General features: G+C 42.3%; 1 protein-coding gene across 2 annotated transcripts; it reads left to right on the forward strand.

The window, feature by feature from the left end:
• The first annotated feature begins 2,068 nt into the window (after positions 1 to 2,068).
• Positions 2,069 to 22,688, forward strand: LOC128857942 (putative vitellogenin receptor). 2 transcript variants are annotated; one of them, XM_054093799.1, is made up of 12 exons: positions 2,069 to 2,346; positions 2,837 to 3,087; positions 3,147 to 3,611; positions 3,695 to 4,339; positions 7,522 to 8,424; positions 8,495 to 8,639; positions 11,398 to 12,206; positions 12,278 to 12,544; positions 14,063 to 15,124; positions 15,188 to 16,001; positions 16,066 to 16,317; positions 22,187 to 22,688. In XM_054093799.1, coding segments are annotated over exons 1-12 (5,751 nt in total). In that variant the 5' UTR covers positions 2,069 to 2,344; the 3' UTR covers positions 22,323 to 22,688. The 2 variants fall into 2 exon arrangements, with proteins under 2 accessions (XP_053949774.1, XP_053949772.1); XM_054093797.1 differs by having other exon boundaries at positions 2,070 to 2,346; positions 15,188 to 16,317.
• The last annotated feature ends 707 nt before the right edge of the window (positions 22,689 to 23,395 follow it).

Consider the following 23,395-nt stretch of genomic DNA (forward strand, 5'->3'; position numbering starts at 1 on the left):
AGAAAAAAATATTTATGAGAATAGAATAGAATCCGTGGTGAAAAGATTTCAAAAGTGAGGCTGCCGAATCCCCAAGTGACGTGGCAGCCAAAGTTCCCCTCACAGTTTTCTTTTTCACCATAGTTAAATAGCAAATCTTTATCAGATATCTATCATTCTTGAATAGAATCGGCTCAATCGACAGAGACTCTACTCTACTGTCAGTCGACGTACGCAATAGGGATATGTGTTAAATGGAGATTAAACCGCTCAATTTAAACGGAAAATTAATTGGAAAATTGGTTAAAAGGATTTTAAACTTTAAGGTTCCGTTTATGGGGTTAGGGATAATCAGAGGCTTAAGCAAATGATGATTTTGTATATTTTTTTTTTGCTAGTTAATTGCTTTATTTATAAATAAAAACATAGCATTAATACATCATAGTTCGCCTTGACTTCAGCAAAATGTCAAAAAAAAAAATTAATAATTGTAAAAGTTATTGCTATTTATGTGGAGCCCGTTTCTCCAAAAGTCCCTTACGGTGATCATCACAAGTGCTTAGAGATTAACCTTAAATCAATCGGACAAGAGAAATTAGTTTTATTAATAGATAATCTTGTGCCCGATCAAAGCTTAATTTCAAAATTCAGAATATGGCGGTCTCCGGAAATATTTTTCAGATTTTCGAGAAAAAAACCGACAATTAATTGTTTAAAAAAAAATCTAAATTTTTGAAAAAACAATCCTTCGATCAGGCACGAGTTTTTTATGTTTATCAAAAGCAGTAAAAATTTTACCGAAATCTATCAAGCGGTACCTGCGGTCTACTCCTGGAAAGATGGGCATCGCACCAACTCAGCGAGCGCTGGGCAAGTACACAAACGTATAAGGTCGCGAAATCCTTCTGGCCATGTGTGGACCGGAGGCGCTCGGGCGAGCTTCTGAGGCTGACAAAATATCAGCTCTCTAATCTCGCGGATTCTCTCACAGGACACAATGCGCGAGGAATGCATGCGGTGAGACTTGGAATCACCTCGAGTCCTTTTTACGCTAAATGTATGGAGGATGAGGTGGAATCATCTCAGCACCTTCTCCTTAGCTGCCCTGCTCTGGCGGGGCTAAGATCCAGGCATCTTGGCTCCTACTTCTTTGCCACGCCTGCTGATATAGCTTGCGCTGACATTAAATATCTGATGAATTTCATCAGCATCATCAGGCGGTTGACGCAAACATAGTCATCGTTCGTAATCCGTACGCTCCTAACCATCCCAGCACCACTTCTCCCCGCCCTCTCCCTGCATCCCATCGGTCCTTCTCTCTCACCTCACCGCCTTCATAATGGTATCACAAAGGACGAATCTGCCCCATTCCCTGGGCAACCATACCAACCTATCAAGCGGTTTCTAAGTTACAGTGATCACCAGTTCAAAAAAACATAGTTTTGGGAAAAATGCATTTAAAGTTTTGCTATCGATTTATATAGAGCCCGAGCGCCATTTGTTAATTGCTGAATAACTCGAAATGTATTTGTCGGATTAATTTCAAATTTTCTCACAATATTTTTAAGATATTAAGAAAATGCAAAAAAAAAATCAAAATTTTTGAAAACTCTGACTACCCCTAACCTCTTATATATTAAACATTGCTTCTCAGTATTATAAACTTTGCTGGGACAATCACAAATGGTAAGCTACAATAATTCAAAACGTTCGAATACCGACAATACCGGATTTGTATTTAACAAATTACGTGAACTAATGGCCGCTAGATGGCGCATATCAAACCTACCAGCGGATACCGCAACCAAAACTATCACCCAACAGAGCTCGCCGTAGGTTTGCGCCAAGGCGATTGATTTATTTAAACATTTAACAGAAATTTTATGCTACTTACTAACTTTTTTATTATATTTTCTTATTTTTATGCTTTTTAACGGCATTTTCGTATTTGTTGCTTGTGCTGCATATAAAAAGTATTAAAGTAAAGTAAAGTTTCACTCAACCGCACCTCTGCTCTGGCAACCAATGCAGTGGTTAACTGTTGTTTTGTAGATTTTTCAGCTACTGCATTGTCATGCAGGGCAGCAGCACTTTTGCAGCGATTGCCGAACATCAGTCAATTTCGGTTATAACGCGCTGGTGCGCGAAAATAATTGTGTCGATTCGAAAGTCGTTTTAATGTCGTTTTATTTGTTAGAAAATAATTGTCTATTATCAGAAAATAATTTATGTTAAATTTTGTGTAATCAAAGTTAAGTGAAATAAGTAAGATTTAAAAAAAAACAAAAAAAAAATATAAAAAGGTGTCCAATTAGGTTTTCAAAACGCTGATTGGCGGAGTAGTCTCTACTAATCAAGGCAATCAATGTAAGTACATATAAATAAGGTCTTGATTTAAATTTTTTTGTGCAATATTTTTTTTTGGTTTTTAACAATTTCTTCGCCAAAAGTAGATAATAAATACATATAAAAAAATTTTTTAAATTTTGTTTGTCAAAAAATAAATTGGGAAAATTACACTATTTTAATAAAATATTTTTATTCTATAAATTTTATTAAAAAATAAAATTTTGTTAAAAAATAAAATAAAAAAATTAAAAAATTGTTTCGCAGATTTGAAATTAAAAAAAATTTATACGAAATACGAAAGAAAAAAAATAAAACATTTTAACTAACCTCACATTTTCAACAACCCCGCATGTGTTTTCCCATGCCCTCATTTCACCCTTTCTACTCCTCTAACACCCTACTTCCCCCTTCTATCTTCCCTTTCTCACCCCCTCGCTTCCCACTCATTTACTCATATCAAATTCGCAACTTAATTTTATTCACATCTTCTCACAATTCATCACCGCAGGGCTAAACCCTTTCATTTACCGTTGCAAAATGTGCGCAAGAAACTACAGCCCACTGTCGCTGCGCCTAGCAGCCTTGTTATTGTTGTTGTGGTCATTCTAGTACTGTTACCGCCATTTTTCGCGCGCGCTTCAGCCTTTCACCAATGCGGCGCCGACCACTTCGAGTGTCGAGACGGAAGTTGCATCTTACAGGAGAAGATGTGTGATGGACGTCCCGATTGTCTAGACAACTCGGACGAACTGGATTGCGGTAAATGCTAAGGTCACATAAAAAGGTTGCCTTTGTTTCAATAAAACCTATCATTGCAGAGCGAAAAATGTGCCGCAAGCCGAATTGGTTCCAATGCGCCAAACCTAATGGGCCTTGCTTGTCAGCGCAGCTCATTTGCAATGGCATCGAGAACTGTCCTGGTGGTGAAGATGAATTGGACTGTGTTAGCTCGTCATCGTCTTCGTCGTGGATGAAAGATGATGGTGTCGGAAGAGGTGACTCAGCTAGTGCTGATGTTGGCACTGGTGGCTGGCATTCGTCGAAACGGAATTGCAGCACTTTCGAGTATACCTGTAGCGCGGACAAGACCTGCATTCCATTAGATTTTATGTGCGATGGTAAAAGCGATTGCCACGATCGGTCCGATGAAGAGGATGGTTGTGAGCGTGCAAGAACCAGTTGTGAGGGTTTCTTCTGCGACAATAAAAAGTGTTTGGAGAGCAAAAAGTGGATCTGTGATGGTGTCGATGATTGTGGAGATGGCAGTGATGAACGAAAATGTGGTATGAGTCGCTGTTAAACCAAACAATTATTATACAATACAAATTTATTAATTTTTGATTTATTTGTACTTCACCCAATACAGGTTTGAATTGTACTTTGGAGGAGGGAAAATTTCTATGTCGTGACAATTCAAGCTGCTTAATGATCGACGCTGTTTGCAATGGCAAGTCGGAATGTGCGGATGGTAGTGATGAGTCGGACATTTGTACTTCCGCCACCAACAATTGCAGTACAAAGGCATGTCCGCCTGCGTCGACTTGCAGAATGCTCCCACAACAGGGTGCCCAGTGTATTTGTCCCAAAGGTTATCGCATGTCATTGCTGGAGAACGCTTGTAGGGACGTGGACGAGTGTTTGGAAATGTATGGGCTTTGCTCTCAAGGATGTATGAATACGCGCGGCTCGTATCGCTGTACCTGCAATGAGGGTTACACACTAAAGGATGATAATAGAACATGCGAGGCGCATGGTGGTGATCCATTGCTGCTCTACACCACGCAAATAGCTGTAATGGGTGTGCATTTGAGAGATAAATTTGTCTATGCGGTGGCAACAAATTTAACGAAAGTGATTGGTGTGGCTTTTGATGGACAAAATATCTATTGGACTAACATACGAAATGAAGCGGAGAGCATTGTGAAGGCAAACGTGGATGGTACCAATCATGAAATATTGCTCACCTCAGGTTTGGATTCGCCTGAAGATTTGGCCGTCGATTGGCTGACAGGTTAGTAGTTGTTCGTAGACGAAAACATACTCGTATGTTCTATATATCTGAAATTAGATGAACACAATGTGGCGTTTAAGTACTCCTATAGTGGTGAACAGTCAGGAATGATAGAATACAAAATTGTGTCTATCAAAGAAGCGGAATGTATGTGACCATTCTGTCAAATTCACTGGAAGCGGATAAGCAGTATGAGATGTGTGCCACCTTTGCATTCTGTATATCGTGGTGAGATTTGGGGAATATTGCATAGGTGAGAGTCTTTGGTCCGACAAAAATCTCGATCTATTCGATAGCTTTCAAATCAATTTCAAACTGATAGTAGTGAGCTCGCAACGGATAAAAATTAATAAATAATTGGGGTGTACACTTCTATTAGGTGTTTGGCCGAGCGCTCTTCCTTCTATTTGTGGCGTGCGTCTTGTTGTCGTTTCACAAATGGAGGGGCCTAAAGTTTTAAGCCGTCCCCGAACGGTAAATAGTTTTTGATGAAGAGCTTTTTCATGGCCGAAATACACTCGGAGGTTTTGCCATTGCCTGCCGAGGGGGAGCGCTACTATAGCGTTTTTCAATAGGTGCGCTTCAACTTTTTTTCGATGCAATATTTTTTATTTTTCGCTTGTCATTTATAAACTTCATTAGTATACATTTCATCATGGAACGCTACACACTTGAGCAACGATTGCAAATCGTGCAAATTTTTTATGAAAATAATCGTTCTATTGCTGCTACTTTAAGAGCATTACGGCCATTTTACGGTCCATTTAACAAGCCGTCCCGTTTTAGGGTTATGTGAAGTCATTGGTCTACAGTAACAAGTCGGCGACGATTTGTGAGCTCAGAGCCAATATTGAACGCGAAATTGCTGGAATTTCGGCCGATTTATGCAAAAGAGTGGTCGAAAATTGGGTTCAACGATTGGACTTCGTAAAACGTGCTCGCGGTGGTCATGCAAAAGAAATCGAATTTCATACTTAAATGTATATGTTCAAACTCGATAATAAAAAAAAATTACTTAAAAAAGTCAAACCGTTTGTGTTTTATTCAAAAAAGTTCAAAAGTTGAAGCGCTCTTACTGAAAAACCCTATAGAAAAAACTTTTTCTAACATTTTTCCGTTTCATTCATAGAGACTCCAACATACACTCGCCCGAATGGTAGCCATGCACGAATCGATTCGGCTACGGCGGTCGTTGAAGTGCGTTTACTGCGACATTAAACATCAAGTATGCTTACGATCACTCTTCGGCAAACCTTGGTAATCCTGCTAATGAATTACAACTATGAAAAAGTTTTCAAAAATAGCAACTTTCATTGGAAGGTGGCATGCAGGGTTATCCACTTTTTGAAAAGCATCAAGATGCACACCACACATTGGAAGGCAAAGTGGGCATAAACGATTTTAGAGGATGTGTGCGCCATATGTTTCAGATCCTAGATTAATATTAAATTTAGTGATTTCAGGCTCATGACTTTCTTGAGGAAACTTTGTAGAGAGAGCTGGGCATTACTTCATACTAATCTTGTTCTTTGTGAATTATAAAACTACTGATCCTTGTTCTGGTCCGGGTATCTAGCTTATGCTGCAATTTGGCGAGGAGTGTCATTTTGATATCATTTGATTGTGAAATCATATGTTGCAACTATAGACTGCAGTCGGACTCATTTGCGTATTTCATATTAAATTATAATTTAATATTTTACTCAACTTCGCTCACAGAATTCTGGCCTTTAGAACCATCGGTAGGGGTGATGTTCACTTACTTTGGAGGAATACTGCTTTAGATGCTGATTGCCATGCTAAAGAGCAGCACCTAGCTCAGAATCTTCTTCGATTTATTTCAGAATGAAGCGATAAGGGGCAGACCACTTATCTAACTACTGCTTCTTCCACCTACAACCGAATCAACCCGATATAAACTTCCAGTTATCTTGAGAACTCTGTAATACTTATTCTTCAATACCCAAATACTCGGTCGCAATAGGTCATCAAGCACCAAATTAATGAAAAGAATATGTTTTTAATAATCGTAGCAAACCTCGGAGCGTATTTGTGCCATGAAAGAGCTTCTTATAAAGCCCATTCAGAAGTGGCATAAAGCTGTAGATCTCTCCAGTTATGGAACAACATCAAGCCGCACACAAAAATCGCAGGAAGAGCTCCTATTTGCCAACTCTACCTTCCGAATCTTCTGAGCTCTACTTACGCCTTTTCTCAATATCGGTTGTTGTTGTTGTAGTAATCTTACTAAGTCCTATTTAGGACAACTAAATTTTCTCATCAATGTCATCTAATAATAGGGGCATCAAGCAAGCTTTTTTCGATGTGATCGGATCAGCCAGTGGAGTATTTGAATGCGCATGTGAGGGGGTGCTTAATACCGTGCAGAATCTCTCTGCTTATTAAAAATATTGATATCTTTGATGTATTTAAGTCCAAACTAGTACAGTAAGAGTTTAACCTTCCTGCAGTATACGAGTATGGATCGTAATTGTGCCAACGGTATGCGAGTTTTACTACGGTTCGAGCGATAAAACCCACTATTTGTTCTCGCAATCGCTGTTGTTGTTATTGGAGCAGCTTAATAAACCCCATATAGAGCAGTTAATCCTACATTAGCGCTAGGTCAGTTTCATCGACATTTCCTAAAGGTAGGCCTAGGAATAGATTAAAGATCCAGTGGCTACGTTGGCTGGTTCATGTCGTCCGAATGGGTACAAACGCTCCGGCTCTGAAAGTATTCGATGTGGTACCAGCTGGTGGTAATAGAGGAAGGGGAAGGCCTCCTCTGCGTTGGAAAGATCAGGTGGATAAGGACTTGGCTTCACTTGGTGTGTCCAATTGGCGCCGGTTAGCACGAGAAAGAAACGACTGGCGCGCTTTGTTAAACTCGGTCAAAATATCGTAAGCGTAAGTAGAAGGCCTTGGAAACGAACTATTTTCACTTTGTGGGATAAAAGGGAGAATTGTGGCAGTTGAGTTGGTTTATGAGGGCATATGAAAGCACTACTAGTATATTCACCTATCTGATGAATCAGGGTCTGTTCTAGTAAGTTTAACCTGTAACTATTGCCCATTCCCACAATGGCCCGGCAAGAGTTGCCACGCCACCGATCTAACACTATTTGATCTTTCTCTCACTCACTCTCTTTTCTTTCGTTTGTTTTCCTTCCACTTTCCAGGCAACATCTACTTCTCGGACAACACCATGCACCATATAGCTGTCTGCTCCAACAATGGCCTCTACTGCACTGCGCTCGTCAGTGTGGACGTACACCAGCCGCGAGGCATTGCGCTTTGGCCGCAACGAGGTCAAATGTTCTGGACCGACTGGGGTGTGAAACCAATGATTGCGCGCGCATCTATGGACGGCAGCAACTCGCTGCCCCTTGTCACCGATAACATACACTGGCCGAATGGAATCGCCGTGGATATGCACAATGATCGCATCTATTGGGTCGATGCCAAATCGGCGTCAATGGAAAGCATGCGTTCCGATGGCACCGATCGCCGCCGCATACTCGATGGAATAATGAAACACCCGTATGGTTTAGCCATTTTTGAAGATAATATCTACTGGTCGGATTGGGGCACGAAAAGTGTGCATAAGTGCAATAAATTCACCGGCAAGGGGCATCAAGTGGTCGCTAAAGATCGCACCATCTATGCGGTGCATATTTATCACTCCGCCAAACAACCTAAAACCGATCACGCTTGTATGCGCATGCGTTGCTCTCATTTGTGTTTACTCGCCGAAAATAATAGCGCCACATGCGCCTGTCCCGATGGCATGCAATTGGTCGCCGATCATTTACGCTGCATAAAGACACACAAGAAACAGCGTCTCTTTATTGGTTTGAAAAACTCGTTACTCGAAATGGAGCATACGAAATTTGGACGGCATACAATTTTGGAAACTCATCAGCTGCCGGTGTATATTAGCCAAATGGCGTATAATAATGTGAATGAGAAGGTAATCATTGCCGATAATGTGCAACGCGCCATCTTCGAGTACGATCTGCAGAGCAACAATATTTCGGTGCTGGTACGTGAGAATATCGGCAATGTGACGGCGATCGCATTCGGTAAGCTTTGAAATTATTGTAGTTAGCTAAATGAAAGCGTATATAAGTATTTCTTTTCGCTCTTTCGCAGATCACTTAGCGCACAATGTTTACTGGACCGATTCAGAGCGTCATGTTGTGGAGGTCTACTCCATGCAGTCACGCAAACGTGCCATGGTTAGTTTCTTTGCCGGATTAGAAGCGCCAATTGCGCTCGCATTAATACCAGAGGATGGGTAAGTACGCCAACAACTGGTTTAGTAATTTAATTCGAACTTAAACTTTGTGGTTGATGACAATTTGAACCTTGAGGGTCACAAACGGGTATACGAGGGCGGTTTAATAAATATGGGTGTTTGATGACAGTTGGCGTTCCTGAAGGAAGTTAGTATTAGCATCGTGTGCAAGTTGCCTTCGCAAAATCCTTCAGCTCCAGTCGATCCTTCATCCTGTTACTCATTATCTGGTTATGTTGCCTCACATGGTGCTGTAATGCATCCATGTCACAGTGTAATTCATCCCAATGACTACCTTCGTTCGTTGCAGGAGCGGCAACGTGGCGATCTTCCGAACGCTGTATCCCCCGAAAGCCTTAAATCGCTTCCAGAGATGTTTCTTGCAGGCCATTGGGTAGCATTTTTAATATACAACTGGGCGATAGTCCAACAAGAACACTTGGATGTGTTTGTCCCAATTTCACTATCACTTTCCCACTAAATATCGCAAGTGCTCCTTCAGAGTGCTTTTAAATCTTTCGACCATGTCATCTGGTGTTGTATGTGTTTTCTTAATTCCTAAGAAGCAACATATTTCTTTAAATACTGCGGACTCGAAGTTTCTTCCTTGGTCTGAATGCAATTCAATAGGTACTCCAAACCGAGTCACACAGTTCTGCACAAAAACCTCGACAATGGTGTTGGCCTTTTGGTTTAATAGAACGTACACTTCTGGCCACTTACTGAAGTAGTCTATAACAGAGAGTACATATTAGTTACCGGAGTCCCTAGTTAGAAACGGACCTGCCACATCCGTGGTCACTCACTCAAATGGTGAACCCGCGTTTTATCGCTATAATTTTCCATGATTTCTCTCGATGTCATACACTGTGCGCAATTTCGAATCCAGTCGGCAACTGATTTTGTTCAGTTTACCCAGTAAACCGCTGCATAAACTTCTCCAGCGTTTAAGTGATATCCAGATGACCTCCGCTGGGCCCATTGTGGATTTAGGAACTATGATCAGATTAGAATACGAATTTCCGTCTTCGCTTTCATATTCGTGATAGAGAATTCCATGTTGTTGTTGTTGTTGTACCAGTACCCTTGCCCTGTCAGTGTAGCGTAATCTCCGGTCGTCTTCGTCTAGCTCATCTAACGGTAGGGCCAGGAAACTAGCTGTTTCGACGGAGAGAGGGAGAGGGGTGTTAGATAAGTGGGTTTGATGGGGCATGTGAAAAAGTGATTAGTGTCGTGCGGGGTGCCTTCACATGCTGGACAAATGTTTAGTATGTCGGGATCGATTCTGGATAAGTAGGAGTTTAACCTGCTACAATATCCAGAACGTAATTGTGCCAAGGTTACGCGGGACTCTCGGGGAAGTCGGAGCTCTTCGTCGGCAATTAGTGGTGGTTGGACTCCGATAACGGCATTCGGGCGTCGGGAGCTTAAAAAGGTGGTGAGAGTCTCCCGATGAATGTTGTTTATGGCCTCTCTGTACACTGTCCGATCAAGTAGCTGTCTGTTGGTTTTGTCTGAGATCTCGTCCGGTGGCGAGGTAGTTATTTACCTTAGAGCATAGGCCATCAATGTCATTGTCCGACGCCATTATTGTGCAGTCGTCGACGTATGAGACCAGGGGGACTCCCTCTGGTGGCTGGGGGAGTTTCGAGATATAGAAGTTGAAAAGCAAGGGTGAAAGGGCACCACCCTGCGGTGCGCCTTGCTTTATTTTCCTCTGTTTAGATGTTTGGTCTCGAAATATCACCGGCGAGTGACGACCACTAAGGTAGTTCGCGGTCCACCTCTTCAGCCCTGCCGGAAGTGTCGACTGTAGAATGTCATCTAGCAGCGTGGCGTGGCTGACTGTGTCGAAAGCCTTTTTTAGATCCAACGCTACTAGGACAGTCCTCTCGCAGGGGCGCTTTGGTGTAGAGAATTCCATCAATAACTTTGCTTTAGTCAAAGGACTTTCTTTCTTTTTTATTTTATTTTTAGAGGGTCTCCGGCGTTTTTCGCTTCCTTGCCCTTTCGTTACCAGAAACATTCAATTTACTCCTTATCACACTTCACCCTTATCATCGGGTTGCAAGTGCATTGATATTATGTCAACTATTCGGTCGGATCTCTCGACCGTAGTGCAATCTTTACAATCTATACCACCAGGTCGCCGAAATAGTAAAGCAGCAATTCCATGTTGTTCCTCTTTACGATGCTCAAGACGGTTTTACTCCAGCGTGTTTTGTTTCCTTCCACTTGAACTCGTCTTCGGTTGGCTACGGGGCATACTACGCCCATTGTACCATTGCGTGAAATATACCCAGTCTAACCGCAGTTGTAACATTTTATATCTGAGCTACAGGTCGTGTAAATTGAGAAAAGGTCTCTTATTATTTTTCTTATGATTTACGTTTATATGGAGGCCTTATTATGAATTTTACGAGAGTCGGTTGGAATATGTTCGGAAGCGTTTATTCGGTAATCTCTTACAGTTGTCAAATCTCTCGGAACCAAAGTCTTCAGACTTTGCTCGATGCTAAATGATTAGGCGCTTTGATATTTTTAGTAATAATATTAGGCTCCAATTAAAAGACACTAGTGAAGCATAGAGCTTAGTTAAATGCCGTCATTAATTTATGAGACTTAGAATTTTCCCTTCGTAATACTTTACTCTTTTATATTTGCAAGAATTATAATTAATTTATTTGCTTATTACAATGATTGCATTTATGTTAGTCTGAACAAATAAAACTTAATAAAACACCTCTCATCCCTCTAGCGTTATGTTTGTTGCCCTACGCACACGCAAAAAGGTGCACATAGATCAACTGCCCCTCAGCGGACGCGGACCACACGCCCACCCATTTGAAGATGGGCTTGGCTATAATGATTTTCAGTTTACCACCGACTTTGAGACGAAAACACTCTTTTGGTCTGATAGTGAACTCGACCAGATCTCCTTCACCAACTATCGAGTTTTACAAGATTACACTTTTCGTGCTCGACTCAAGCGTCCCTACTCACTCGCACTGGTCGAAGACGATCTCTTCTGGTCGGAGGTGCGTTCCTCAGCCATACACTGGACGCACAAACACAATATGGGTGGAGTGAAACGGTTTGAAATTTCAATGGCACATCCAGCCTACACGCACGTATTACCTGCACGCATACCACTGTTGGCCAGCCAGCCAACCAGCACGTTGGATCATCCCTGCCAGCATGGAAATGGTGGCTGTTCACATGTTTGTGTAACTGCCACAAAATTTATTAGCGCCTGCTTATGCCCGGCGGGGCTTGTTTTTCGCGATATGGCCAACAACACTTGCATTGAGTCGCTGGACTGTGAATTCCGTTGCCGTTCGGGTGAGTGTCTGACACAATCGCATCGCTGTAATGGACGCAAAGACTGCCCGGATGGTTCGGATGAGTTTGATTGTGACCCGACGCGTATTAAGCACCGCAAAGTTGTGTGTGATATTGGCGAATATGCGTGTCACGATGCTACAGAGTGCATAAAAATGCAACAGCGCTGCGATGGAGAGAAAAATTGTCGCGATGGGTCGGATGAGACACACTGCGACAAATTTGGTAAGAATCTTTGAGATGTATAACAAAATTGAACTAGTAATAGCTCTTTCACTATCTTTTGTGTATTGTAGATCAAGAGAAACGTTGCCACGTACATCAACATGCATGCGATAATGGTAATTGTGTAGATCAGAGTGTCATGTGTGATGGCATAGACGATTGTGGCGATCGCTCAGATGAGTCCAACTGCAAACTGAATACTGATCAGACATCCGGCGATATGCCTTTTTGTGCTGTCGATATGTTCCAATGCAACACGGGCACTTGTATCGCACAGAGCTGGGAATGTGATGGAAAATTAGACTGCACAGATGCATCGGATGAGCACGAAAAATGCGGTAAGAAATAGTTTGAGATCCGCCTAGGACAAAACTTTATACACTTAACTTTAGCGGGGTGCACTTTTGGATTGCACACCACAAATACGAGGAGGAGCTCAGCCAAAGGCCCAACAGAGAGTAGAGGCGCCCAAATAAATCTAAATAATTTTCTTTTATGGCAGAAGCACTGAAAGCAGCAATAGGGTGAAGTTCAAACTTTACACAATTTGGCGTCTTCGTGCCGGCACCACCTTAATTGCGCTGTCAGGGTCCTAAGAAAAACATATAAAGGGTCCGCCATATAGCTTTACGGAATTAAAAAGAAACTACTCAATATTTTTCCAAACTGTTTTTTTTTTATTTTGATGTACAATCCTTCCGGTTAATGATGGAACACAACTTCATTCATATGACTGCTTCGGCTAGCCATGCATCATCCCATACGATCGGTCCAATTTTTCAACACATTTTCGATTGTATGCGGCTGTATTTCAGCTATGACATCGCGTATTTTGGTCTTCAGTGCATCAATTGTTGCTGGTTTGTTGGCATAACACTGGTCTTTGACGGCACCCCAAAGATAATAATCCAACGGCGTCAAATCGCAGCTCCGAGGCGCCCAAACGATGTCAGAATTTCGGCTGATAATGCGATGGCAAGTAGCGCCATCTTGTTGGAACCAAATGCCACCAATATCCTCCTCTTCAATTTCTCGGAACAAAAATTCGTTCAACATGGCCTGGTAACGCTCTCCATTGACGGTTACGGCCACTCCTCGCTCATTTTCGAAGAAAAATGGACCTATGATGCCTCTCGACCAAAATCCGCACCAACCAGTGACTCGTTGTGAATGCATCGGCTTTTCTTCGAGTGCGTGCGGGTTTTCTGAGCCCCAAATGCGGCAATTTTGCTTGTTAACATACCCGCCGAGATGGAAATGAGCTTCATCCGAAAAGATGATTTTTCGGTAAAAGTCTTCATCTTCTTCAAGTCGATCCCAAGCCCATGAAGCGAAGCGAAAACGCATTGGGTGGTCGCGTTCTTTGAGCGTATACACAACCATTTTCGTTCAGCGGAAGAATAAAACTAATTTTCTGTCAAATCAGATAACAGTTAAGTGTTACCATTCTTCAAATAATACCTAGTTCAAATCCGTAACGATAGATGGCGGGCCCTGTATATGTACAGTGAGATCTCAGTTAGCGGACACCTGTATTAGCTGGATAGCTTCCACCTCTCTTGAACGGACAAACGCTGACTGACGGTGAGTGTCTGCCCAAGAGAGGCTTCACTGTATATGTATAAAAATGCCGCTTAAATCCTTTGTTGCGTATTTGGTGAGTTCCTCCTCCAATTGTGCGTCCTGAAGTCTGCCCCCAGATGGATTTTTGATAAGTTTTGGATGAACGCCAGATGGATTTTTTTTTTTCATGGGAGAAATGCACTCGGAGATTTGTCGTAGCTACTACTTTTTATTATTTCATCCAAATTCAATCGGTAATAAAAGTTGATAACTTTCCTTCCGTTTTAATTTAGACACCAAGGAATGTCCACCCGATATGCACAAATGCATGCTTGGCCAGTGCATTGATCGACGCTTGATCTGTGATGGTCACAATGACTGCGGCGACTTTTCGGACGAAATGAATTGCGATTTTGCTACGGGCAAGCAACACAATTTGACCTGCGGCTCGGCGACCCAACCGATGTACCAGTGTACGAGCAATACCAGCATTTGCCTAGAGTTGAGCGTTCGCTGTAATGGCACTGCCGAATGTCCACGCGGTGAGGACGAAGAAAAGTGTGGCACGGTGTGTGGCATAAACGAATTCCAGTGCAAATCTAATAAAGAATGTATACGATTGGATTTTCGTTGCGATCGCGATAAGGACTGTACTGATGGCTCAGACGAAATGAATTGTGAACATTATAAAAATGCATCCGTCGTCGGCATAGTGATGACCAAGCAGAATGAACGTCCTTGCGAACCGAATATGTTCGATTGCAAAGATGGGAAATGCGTAGAAATGTCGCGCGTATGTAATAATTTCGAAGACTGTGATACGGGCGCTGATGAAGGACCACTCTGCGATACGTCTTGCACTTCCTTACCCAATCAGCCGCTTTGCACGCAAAAATGCCGTCCAACGCCAGTAGGTGCAGTTTGTTCATGTTTTCCCGGTTATCGATTAGATACGGATCAGCGCACTTGCATCGATGTGAATGAGTGTGAGGAAGGTGAGCCATGCGCACAAATTTGTGAGAACACACACGGTTCGTATCGCTGCAAATGCTATCCAGACTTTATGCTGCGCCCCGACAAGACCAGCTGTAAATCAATCGAAAGTCAATCCGCGCTGATGTTCTCCACCTACAATGAAGTGCGCAGCATAACGGAGCAGCCGATCACGTTGAGGGTCGCATGGGCGGTAAATGACTCGAAAATCGCTGGTTTCGATTTGAATGTACGTAAACGTATGGCTTACTTTGCTACCGATGTCGAAGAGGTGTTGTATAAAGTCGATATAGAGAATGGTGAGGTGAAGGCTGGCCTGTGGGTGCAGACACCAACAAAAGTGGCAGTGGACTGGATCACGGGTGAAGAAATTTATTCAACTTCAATTATTAACAATTTGCTAATTTTTCATTTTCTTTTCACAGATAATGTCTACGTCATTACCCGCGCTGGAAAGTATGGCATCAAAGTGTGCTCCTTCGATGCAAAAATGTGCGGTCTCGTAGTTCAGGCCAACCCACGCGAAACCATACGCGCGCTCGCAGTCGATGCGCTAAGTCGTCACCTCTTCTATGCCACCGTACGCGCACAATCCTTTGACACACCTGTTTCTGAGCTCCACATGGCCCACTTGGATGGCAAGAAGCCTGTATCACTGTTGCGAAAACGTGATGCTTACATCACCGCCTTAGCCTGCGATCCTTACAAACGTGCACTCTACTTTGTGGATATGCATTCGAAAACACTGCAAGTAATGGGTTATCGCACGGATAGCTTACGCATTCCACGCACAATCATACAAAAGGGTAATGTCATTATGCATCCATCGGGTCTTTCAATCTATGAGAATCAAGCGTTCATTGTGAATATCGGTTCCAAGGAAGCGGTGCATTGTCAGCTTTTTGGTGCACATAACTGCAAAGCTTTCAATTTGAATATTCTTAACGCTGAGGATGTTGTGGTGGATGGTGTAACGCGTCAACCGCTCGCCACAAATCCCTGCAACATGGCCAAGTGTCATGGTATGTGTATACAGGCCGATTATGGCTATGAGTGTATGTGTGGTGATGCTATTGTGGCCGAACATGTTCACTGTCCGAAGGCAGCGACCAATGAGATCTTGTCCAGCGCTTTGCTTGGTGGAATGCTGTATGCTGATGACGAGAAGTCTACTCCCATTGCTGCAGTTATGACCATTCTGATTTTGTTAATATTAGCTATGCTATGCGCAGGCGTTGGGTACTTGTACTATCGTCGCGCTTTTCAAGGTCATCGCGATTTCAATATCAACCTGCATTTCCAGAATCCATTATCTGCGTTCTCCAGCATCGGTGCAGGCAGTGGTAAGTCTGCAGGCGGCATGCAGCACCAAAGCGGCATCATCAGCACAACTGCCTCTTTTGATGGAGACACCCAAAACAATGTCAGCAGCGGCAATGCAGAAGGAGGAGAAGCAAACGAGAAGAAGCAATATGTTCCGCCGATCTATAGATTTCTGCGAAGTTCCAGAAACGGTTCGCTCTCGGGTGCGGAGATTCTTCTCGAAGATGCGTCGGTGAGTGGAAAGCAAATTTTTAATTAATATAAATTGAGACCAGAATTTGTTAAGTAGTAAACAGACATCGGGTGGGTAATTACAGCTTTCTATTTCATAATCTAATTAACGTATTCTTATAAAAACGGTGAGATCCTAACCTACAACTGCCACCACAATTTAAGACTCTCCTACACTCTAGAGAAGAGGGGGACGGGACGTTGTAAGAAAGGGCGAGTTCATCCATGTATACACAGATGACCGAAAGCTCGAAGATAGGATAGGCGAAGGTATATGCTCCGAACATCTGCAGTATTTTTCAGGCTGAACTGGTAGCAACGATCAAAGCCGTGGTACTGGCAAAGTGTGATGCGACACATTCTAGTGATATCTACATTTTCACGTATTGCCAGGCGGCGTTAAATATACTTACAAAATAGTCAACATTAGTGGGTTCCCTTTGCGGCATCGAAGGGAAGTGTAGGGCAGATGAACTAGCGAGACTTGGCATCCAACTGACTAACGTGTTCATAGATATAGCCTTACAGACCTATAAGCTACTTAGGTTAAAGAGGTTTGAGAGGGAAAAACTTGTCCGTTGTAATGTCATACAGGGGGAGGGGGAGGAACCAGACACAATCCAAGACTTGGGTTAGAGAATTTGAGGATGACGACCAACCAGTGGCGATTTACGTATGCGTTAACCGCTTCAAGCAGCTGGTGTAGCGAAAAAGTGAGAGCCCAGATGTTTAAACCTTGGCCCGACGAGAGCAGGGCAGCTATAAAGAAGGTACTGAGATGATTCCACCCCGTCCTCCAGACAGCTGCTGCAGAAAGGGATTGACGCAATGCCAAGCCTCACCGCATGGACACCTTACAAGAAGTGTCCGGTAAGGATACCTACCAAATTCGATAGCTGTGGTTTTGTTAGCCTTAGAAGTTCTCTCGAGCGCCCCCGATCTCCCCGTGGCCAGAAGTACCTCGCGACTTTGCACGTTTGCGCGCTAGCCTAGCGCTCACTGAGCTGGCGCAAGGCCCGTCTTCCAGAGGTTCTTAAGGGAACTCCAATCCTCTCATATTGCGATGACCCGTCCCAAGGGTTCCCTGTCTGGCCATCTCATCGGTCCAGCTATCACCGGGAATCCAAATGAGCCTAATATCGAAGTATTCCGATGCAATCGAGAGGGAAGTCAGGCATTCTCCGACTCGCACAAACAGCGAGCCCAAGGCTTTAATTGCTACTTGGTTGTCGGAGTAGATATTTACCTCTTTCACTGTACTTACAGAAGCGAGCAGCCAATCCAGAGCTTCCTTAATTGCGGCTACTTCTGCTTAGAAAACACCATAAGCTACTTACCTTTGAGAAATTTGTAAAAACGAGAGTTGAACCAACCTGCAGGATCGGCCAACAATTGTGGACGACTCTCAATACTAAACGCACAGAATATCGGCTAAGTCAAACTAAGCAGAGTCTTCGCACACCCTCCGCTCCATGCGGAGTTACAGAATATTAGGGCATTGACTAATAGGCAGATACGCACTTGGGATCGGCATGCAGAGATTCAACTACTGCAGGTACTACCTACACGAGGAAGAGGCAGGAGACGATTTTGCTGCTTCGGTACCACTGTCCTGCTCTATCTAGACACAGATTTTCAACGAGTTAGAAGACCTCAGCGCGGTAGAAGTCAGAGATCTTCTAAAGCTTCTAAACGGTTCAAACTGGTTTTGGAGAGATAAGGACAAGGTCCTCATGCGGCATCACAATGGGCTCTGAGTTTTAGTGTGTCACATAGTCGACAACTTATCTTCAAAGAAATTGAATTGCTAAGGATATTCCATATTACTATATTCATACTTTGGATTAACATTGACTGACTAAGCCTATAGACAAATCTCGTAATAATGCCAAGTAGATTCGTCTTCAGATTGAGTTGCAGAGTTATTGTGAAACCTTCTCCTGTTATGGTTTGCTTAGCTTTCGTCCACCGCAGAAAGTAAAATGACGAAGACTGGTGTTTTAAAAGGCATCGAAGTATGTTGTAAAGATATTTACGGCTGGAAGAGGAAAATTGGTATTTCCACCATAGTTACAACTATTAATGGTGCCACTCCCATTGCCTATTTTATTCCGTACTCTGATATTCTTTAACCGCCTTCTTATATGTATTGAACGTCTACGCATTGGATACCTTGGATTTATCACCTATTTGAGAAGTTAACCATAACTCACTAGACAGGCTTTTGGGCGTGGTACAGCAGGTGTTGTCTGAATGACACACCCCAGACCCAATTAGCACAAAAGATGCCATTTCGATACGCCACTTGTAGAAAGACTTTTTATTAGTCGCACCATCTTGATTTGACTATGAATCTGCCTATGTCATCTAATTTCTTTTCTGCAATTTCTTTCAAATTAACCCTGGAGAATTCCCCCAGCATTCTATGTCGTAGAGCCCCCAGACTTGGGCATTCACATAGACAGTGAAGAGCTGTTTCTTCAGATTCTTCTTGATTGCAAATGCTACATTTATTGATGTACGGCCACCCAATCTTCCAGGAATGGCCTTTCGATATCCAGTGGCCGCTTATTGGTGGCGTAATTCTGAATATGTCTGCATGTGGCTTTCTTAACAACTCGTCAGTTCTAGATTTGTTGAAATTGGACCACGCTTGCTATACTTGCGAAAGTACGGTAGCTAAGGAGGATGTGCTGAGATTATTCCAACTCATGCTCTATACAACTGAGGCAAAAGGGACTCGAAGTAATGCCGAGTCTCGCAGCATGTCCAGTGTTATTTAAGTGCACCCATGACATTTGACAGCTGACCTCTAAAGATCCCTCGAGCGCTTCCGATCCACTCGTGGCCAGAAAGATTTCGCAACCTTACAAGTTTATATACTTGCCCAGCAGTCGCTGAGTTGACGCGAAACTCACCTTTCCAGGAGCAAACCGCAGGTAGTCGAAGGGATCTCAATCCTCTCGTTTCGCGGGGTAACTACCTCACAGGTCCCCTGCCTGACCAGCTCATCCGCCTCGCAGTTTCCTGCAATGTCACTATGACTAAGCACCCAGATGAGCCTTATATCGAAGAATTCGGATGCGATCGAAAGTAAAGTCAGGTATTGCGAAACCAGTTTCGAGTGCACCATCATCGAACCCAGGGCGGTAATTGCCGCTTGGCTGTCGGAGTAGATATTAACCTCCTTGACAGTGATTACACAAGTGAGCAGCCAAAGCATAACGAAACTTCCAGCATTTTTTTCTTTAACTATTATCAACCCTCGCGGCAAAAGGCCGACTGCATTTCTACTTTAGCTTCTCGTAAAATACCACTTCTACTGTTCGGAGGTGTCGTAAAACCACTAGAGGCATTTCGGATAAATCAATGGAAGTATAATAAAATGAAATGAATTTATTAAAATCTGGTTCATACAACAAAAACAATATAACTTGAAGTTTCAAACCTTGACCGAAAGTTTAAATAATTCCATACATTTTTTAATAAGAAGTTGTAGCCTATTTAATTTTATTATAATAAAGTGCAAGTTTTAAGTGGCTTAAAAATCTCCGTGATTTTCTAAAAACTGACAAACAAATTTTGAACAAAAAAATGTTATTTTTTTTTTATAATATTTTTTTAAAGCACAAAAATTTTGAAGAAAAAAATATAATTTTTTATTTTTTTTTTAAATGGCAAGAAGAAATAATACTAAATAGTAAAATTAAAATTAAAATTAAGACATTCCAGTTTAAAAGCCCTAATTTCAAAAATTTTGTAGATTTTAAAAATATTACCAAACGAATCTTGAAGAAAAAACTGTTATTTTGTATTTTAAAATGTACATTAAAATGAAGATATTTCGGTTTACAACTTCTAATTTTCAAAAATTTAAAAGGTAGGTAGGTAGGTAAGATGGCAAGAGTACCCCAGGTACACTTCAAGTAGTACTTACGTGCCGTTTTGATACCATAATGTGGACCACCACCTGTGAAAAGATTTAGGGAAGAGAAAAACCGTCTACAGCAATGCAGTGTTGTTGATGTAGTGGAGAAGAGAAAAGGGATCTAGGCTGGAGAATTTCTTTCCCTAAAGCCAAAGGGCACGCTAAAGAATCTCAAGCGCCTAGCCGCCAGAGCCGGAAATTCGCAGAGAAAGTGTTCAACAGTCTCTTTCTCTGCAGGATCCCCACAGCTTCTGCAATAGGGGTTATACGGAAGTCCAAGCTTCCGATCACCCAGTGACCAGTGAACACCGCAATGAGTTTGGAAATTGAATGGCGGGGAATTCCCGTCACCTTAGGCGTTCTGTTTCTATCGTATTAAGGCCATAGTGTTTTCGAAATAGCACACGATGAGACAGACCTCCATCTGTCTTGCGCTTTTTTTAGAAAGAAATTGTGTAGTTTCCCTTTAACGACGGACAAGGGGACACCGATGTCTGAGAAGGGGACAGCTGGAACCGGTTCTGCCGGCCCCTTCCTGGCAAGCTCACCGGCAATTTAGTTCCCTTCTATATGCCTGTGCCCAGGAACCCACATAAGGGAAATGTTTCCTGCACGTTCGAGACGTTTGAGTTCCTCCTTACAGGAGTTCTCCAGAGGAGAGCTGCAATACGGCGACGTCAGGGCCTTGATTGCAGCTTGACTATCAGAAAAAATATTAATGTCTGCCTCCCAATAGAGATCCCGAAGCATTTTGCATGCCCGCAGGATCGCGAAGACCTCTGCTTGAAAAACGTTGCTTGCTTCCGACAGTTTAAAGGAGATTTCTGGCTGATTTAGAGTAAACCCCCGCTCCCACTCCAGACTCCATTTTGGATTCGTCAGTGAATACAGAGGTATCTATATCCGTACCGACTCTCCCCTCTTTCCAATCTTGCCTGCTCGAAAAGGGGAGATCTACTTCAAAATGCTACTATGTCCTACAGGAAGTTGTCTCCAAAGTCCAATCTCCTTCAACCTAATAGCACTCTGAGCGGCAATGGATTTAATCTGCAGATCCACAGGAAGTAAGTGCAGAATGACGTTGAGCGCAGCAGTGGGACATGTTCTACATGCACCAGTGATGCCCACACATGCAGTTCTCTGCACTTTCTCTAGTTTAGTGGTGTTGTACCCCTTCTGAAGAGCTACCCACCAAACTAGGCAACCATATGTCAAAATTGGCAGAACCACTAAGTTCTACATCCAAAGTACGACACGTGGCTTGAGACCTTATTTTTTGCCGAACATAGATTTACAGACGTAGAAAGCTATATTGGCCTTCTTAACTCGATTTTCTATGTGCAGCATCCAGTGGAGCTTGGAGTCAAGTATTACACCAAAATACTTGACTTCCGATGAAAGAGTAAAACACTGGTTGTTAAGTCTTGGAAGCTTAAAAGGTGTAGGCTTGTATTTTCTGGTGAATAGCATCAACTCCGTTTTGTCAGAAGTGACTCTGAGACCGCAACTGGCTACCCATCTACTGAGTGTTTAAAAAGTTTTTAAAAAGTTAACAAACAAATTTTGAAGGAACAAATATAATTTTGATGAAGACATTCCAGTTTAAAAACCCTAATTTTCAACATTGAATACATCTGAACAAATTTACTTTTTTTCAAAATATTTGAAGTTAACTTTTTGAAAAACTTTAGCACAGTGTCCAAAATACTTGAATCCCTTAACGTGGGATCGCTGTGCTTACAAGTGAATTTCCCGCAGGATTTGTTTAGTAATTGGGGGCTTATTTAGCTGTGGCTTGGTTTACGGAATTTCGATCCTTTCTGTGCGTTTAAGATGAAACTAAGAATTTCAATTGCAGTTGCCGTTTTTTTTTTATTTTTTGTATTGTTTATTGTTTGAGTTATTTATTAAATTGTTACCCACAACCATACATCTTTTCCAGCCGCCCCACGAATCAGAGGAATTGGCAACAGCTGAACGAACACCCAGTGTCCTGGTGGAGGCAGAACCTTTTTACACAACCCGAATTTGCCACGATGATGATGATGCAAGAACAAAACTTGTCTCCTAAGTATTGATTGATACCACAAACAGTTTTTTAAAGCAGCTATAAATATTTGCATCTTTTGTTATTTATTATTTTTTATTAGAACTCGTATTTTTGCATGTATTTAATTATTTATTGTAGTGGTTTGTAGGTTATTGTAAAAAACAAAAACAATGTAAATAAGAAACTTTGCTCCTGAACTTTGTAAATATGTAAAATGTTACTGTACAAACTGTCAATCAACCACATATGTATATATGTGTACATATGTATTAACATCTGAGTAATTGTTGGATATTCTTTACCAAAAATTTTGTTATAAATAGTCATTCGGAAAATTAAGAATGCTTGTATTTTTTTCAAATATCAGCTACAGATTTTTATTTAATGCCACAAATATTGTTGTTTTTGATTTTGTGGAGGGGATACGGTTTGCTTTAATAGCCGAGCAATCAGGTCAACAATTCAATCAATGGCGGCCGCGGTAGCCGAATGGATTGATGCGTGCCTATCATTCGGAAATGTACTGGTACGACCCTCGGCAGGCAATAGCAAACCTCAGAGTGAATTTTCACCTCAGTGGATTCGTCAATAAGCAGAATTGCCGCATTTGGGCGAATGATAATCGAAGAATTATTGCCTAAAAACCAATGCACCCACAAAGAGTGACTGTTTGGTGCGGTTTATGGGCCGGCGGCATCATTGGGCCGCAGTTTTTCCAAAATGAGGCCGGTCAGGCAGTTACTGTGAATAGTGTTCGCTATCGTGAGATGATAACGAACGTTTTATGGCCCGAATTGGAAGATATGGTTGTGGACGATATGTGGTTTCAACAGGACGGTGCCACTTGTCAAACAGCTAACGAAACAATGGCTCTTTTGCGCGAAAAATTTGATGGCCGAATAATCTCACGTCGCGGCGATGTCAATTGACCGCCAAGATCATGTGATTTGACACCGTTGGACTTCTTTCTTTGGGGTTATTTGAAAGAAGAGGTGTACGTCGATAAGCCAGCAATAATTCAAGAGCTAAAGGATGAAATAATTCGGCACAGTAACGGCATAGAACCTCAATTATGCCTCAGCGTCATCGGAAATTTGGACC

The sequence above is a fragment of the Anastrepha ludens genome, chromosome 3 (assembly GCF_028408465.1).
Source record: "Anastrepha ludens isolate Willacy chromosome 3, idAnaLude1.1, whole genome shotgun sequence".
Lineage (NCBI taxonomy): Eukaryota > Metazoa > Arthropoda > Insecta > Diptera > Tephritidae > Anastrepha > Anastrepha ludens.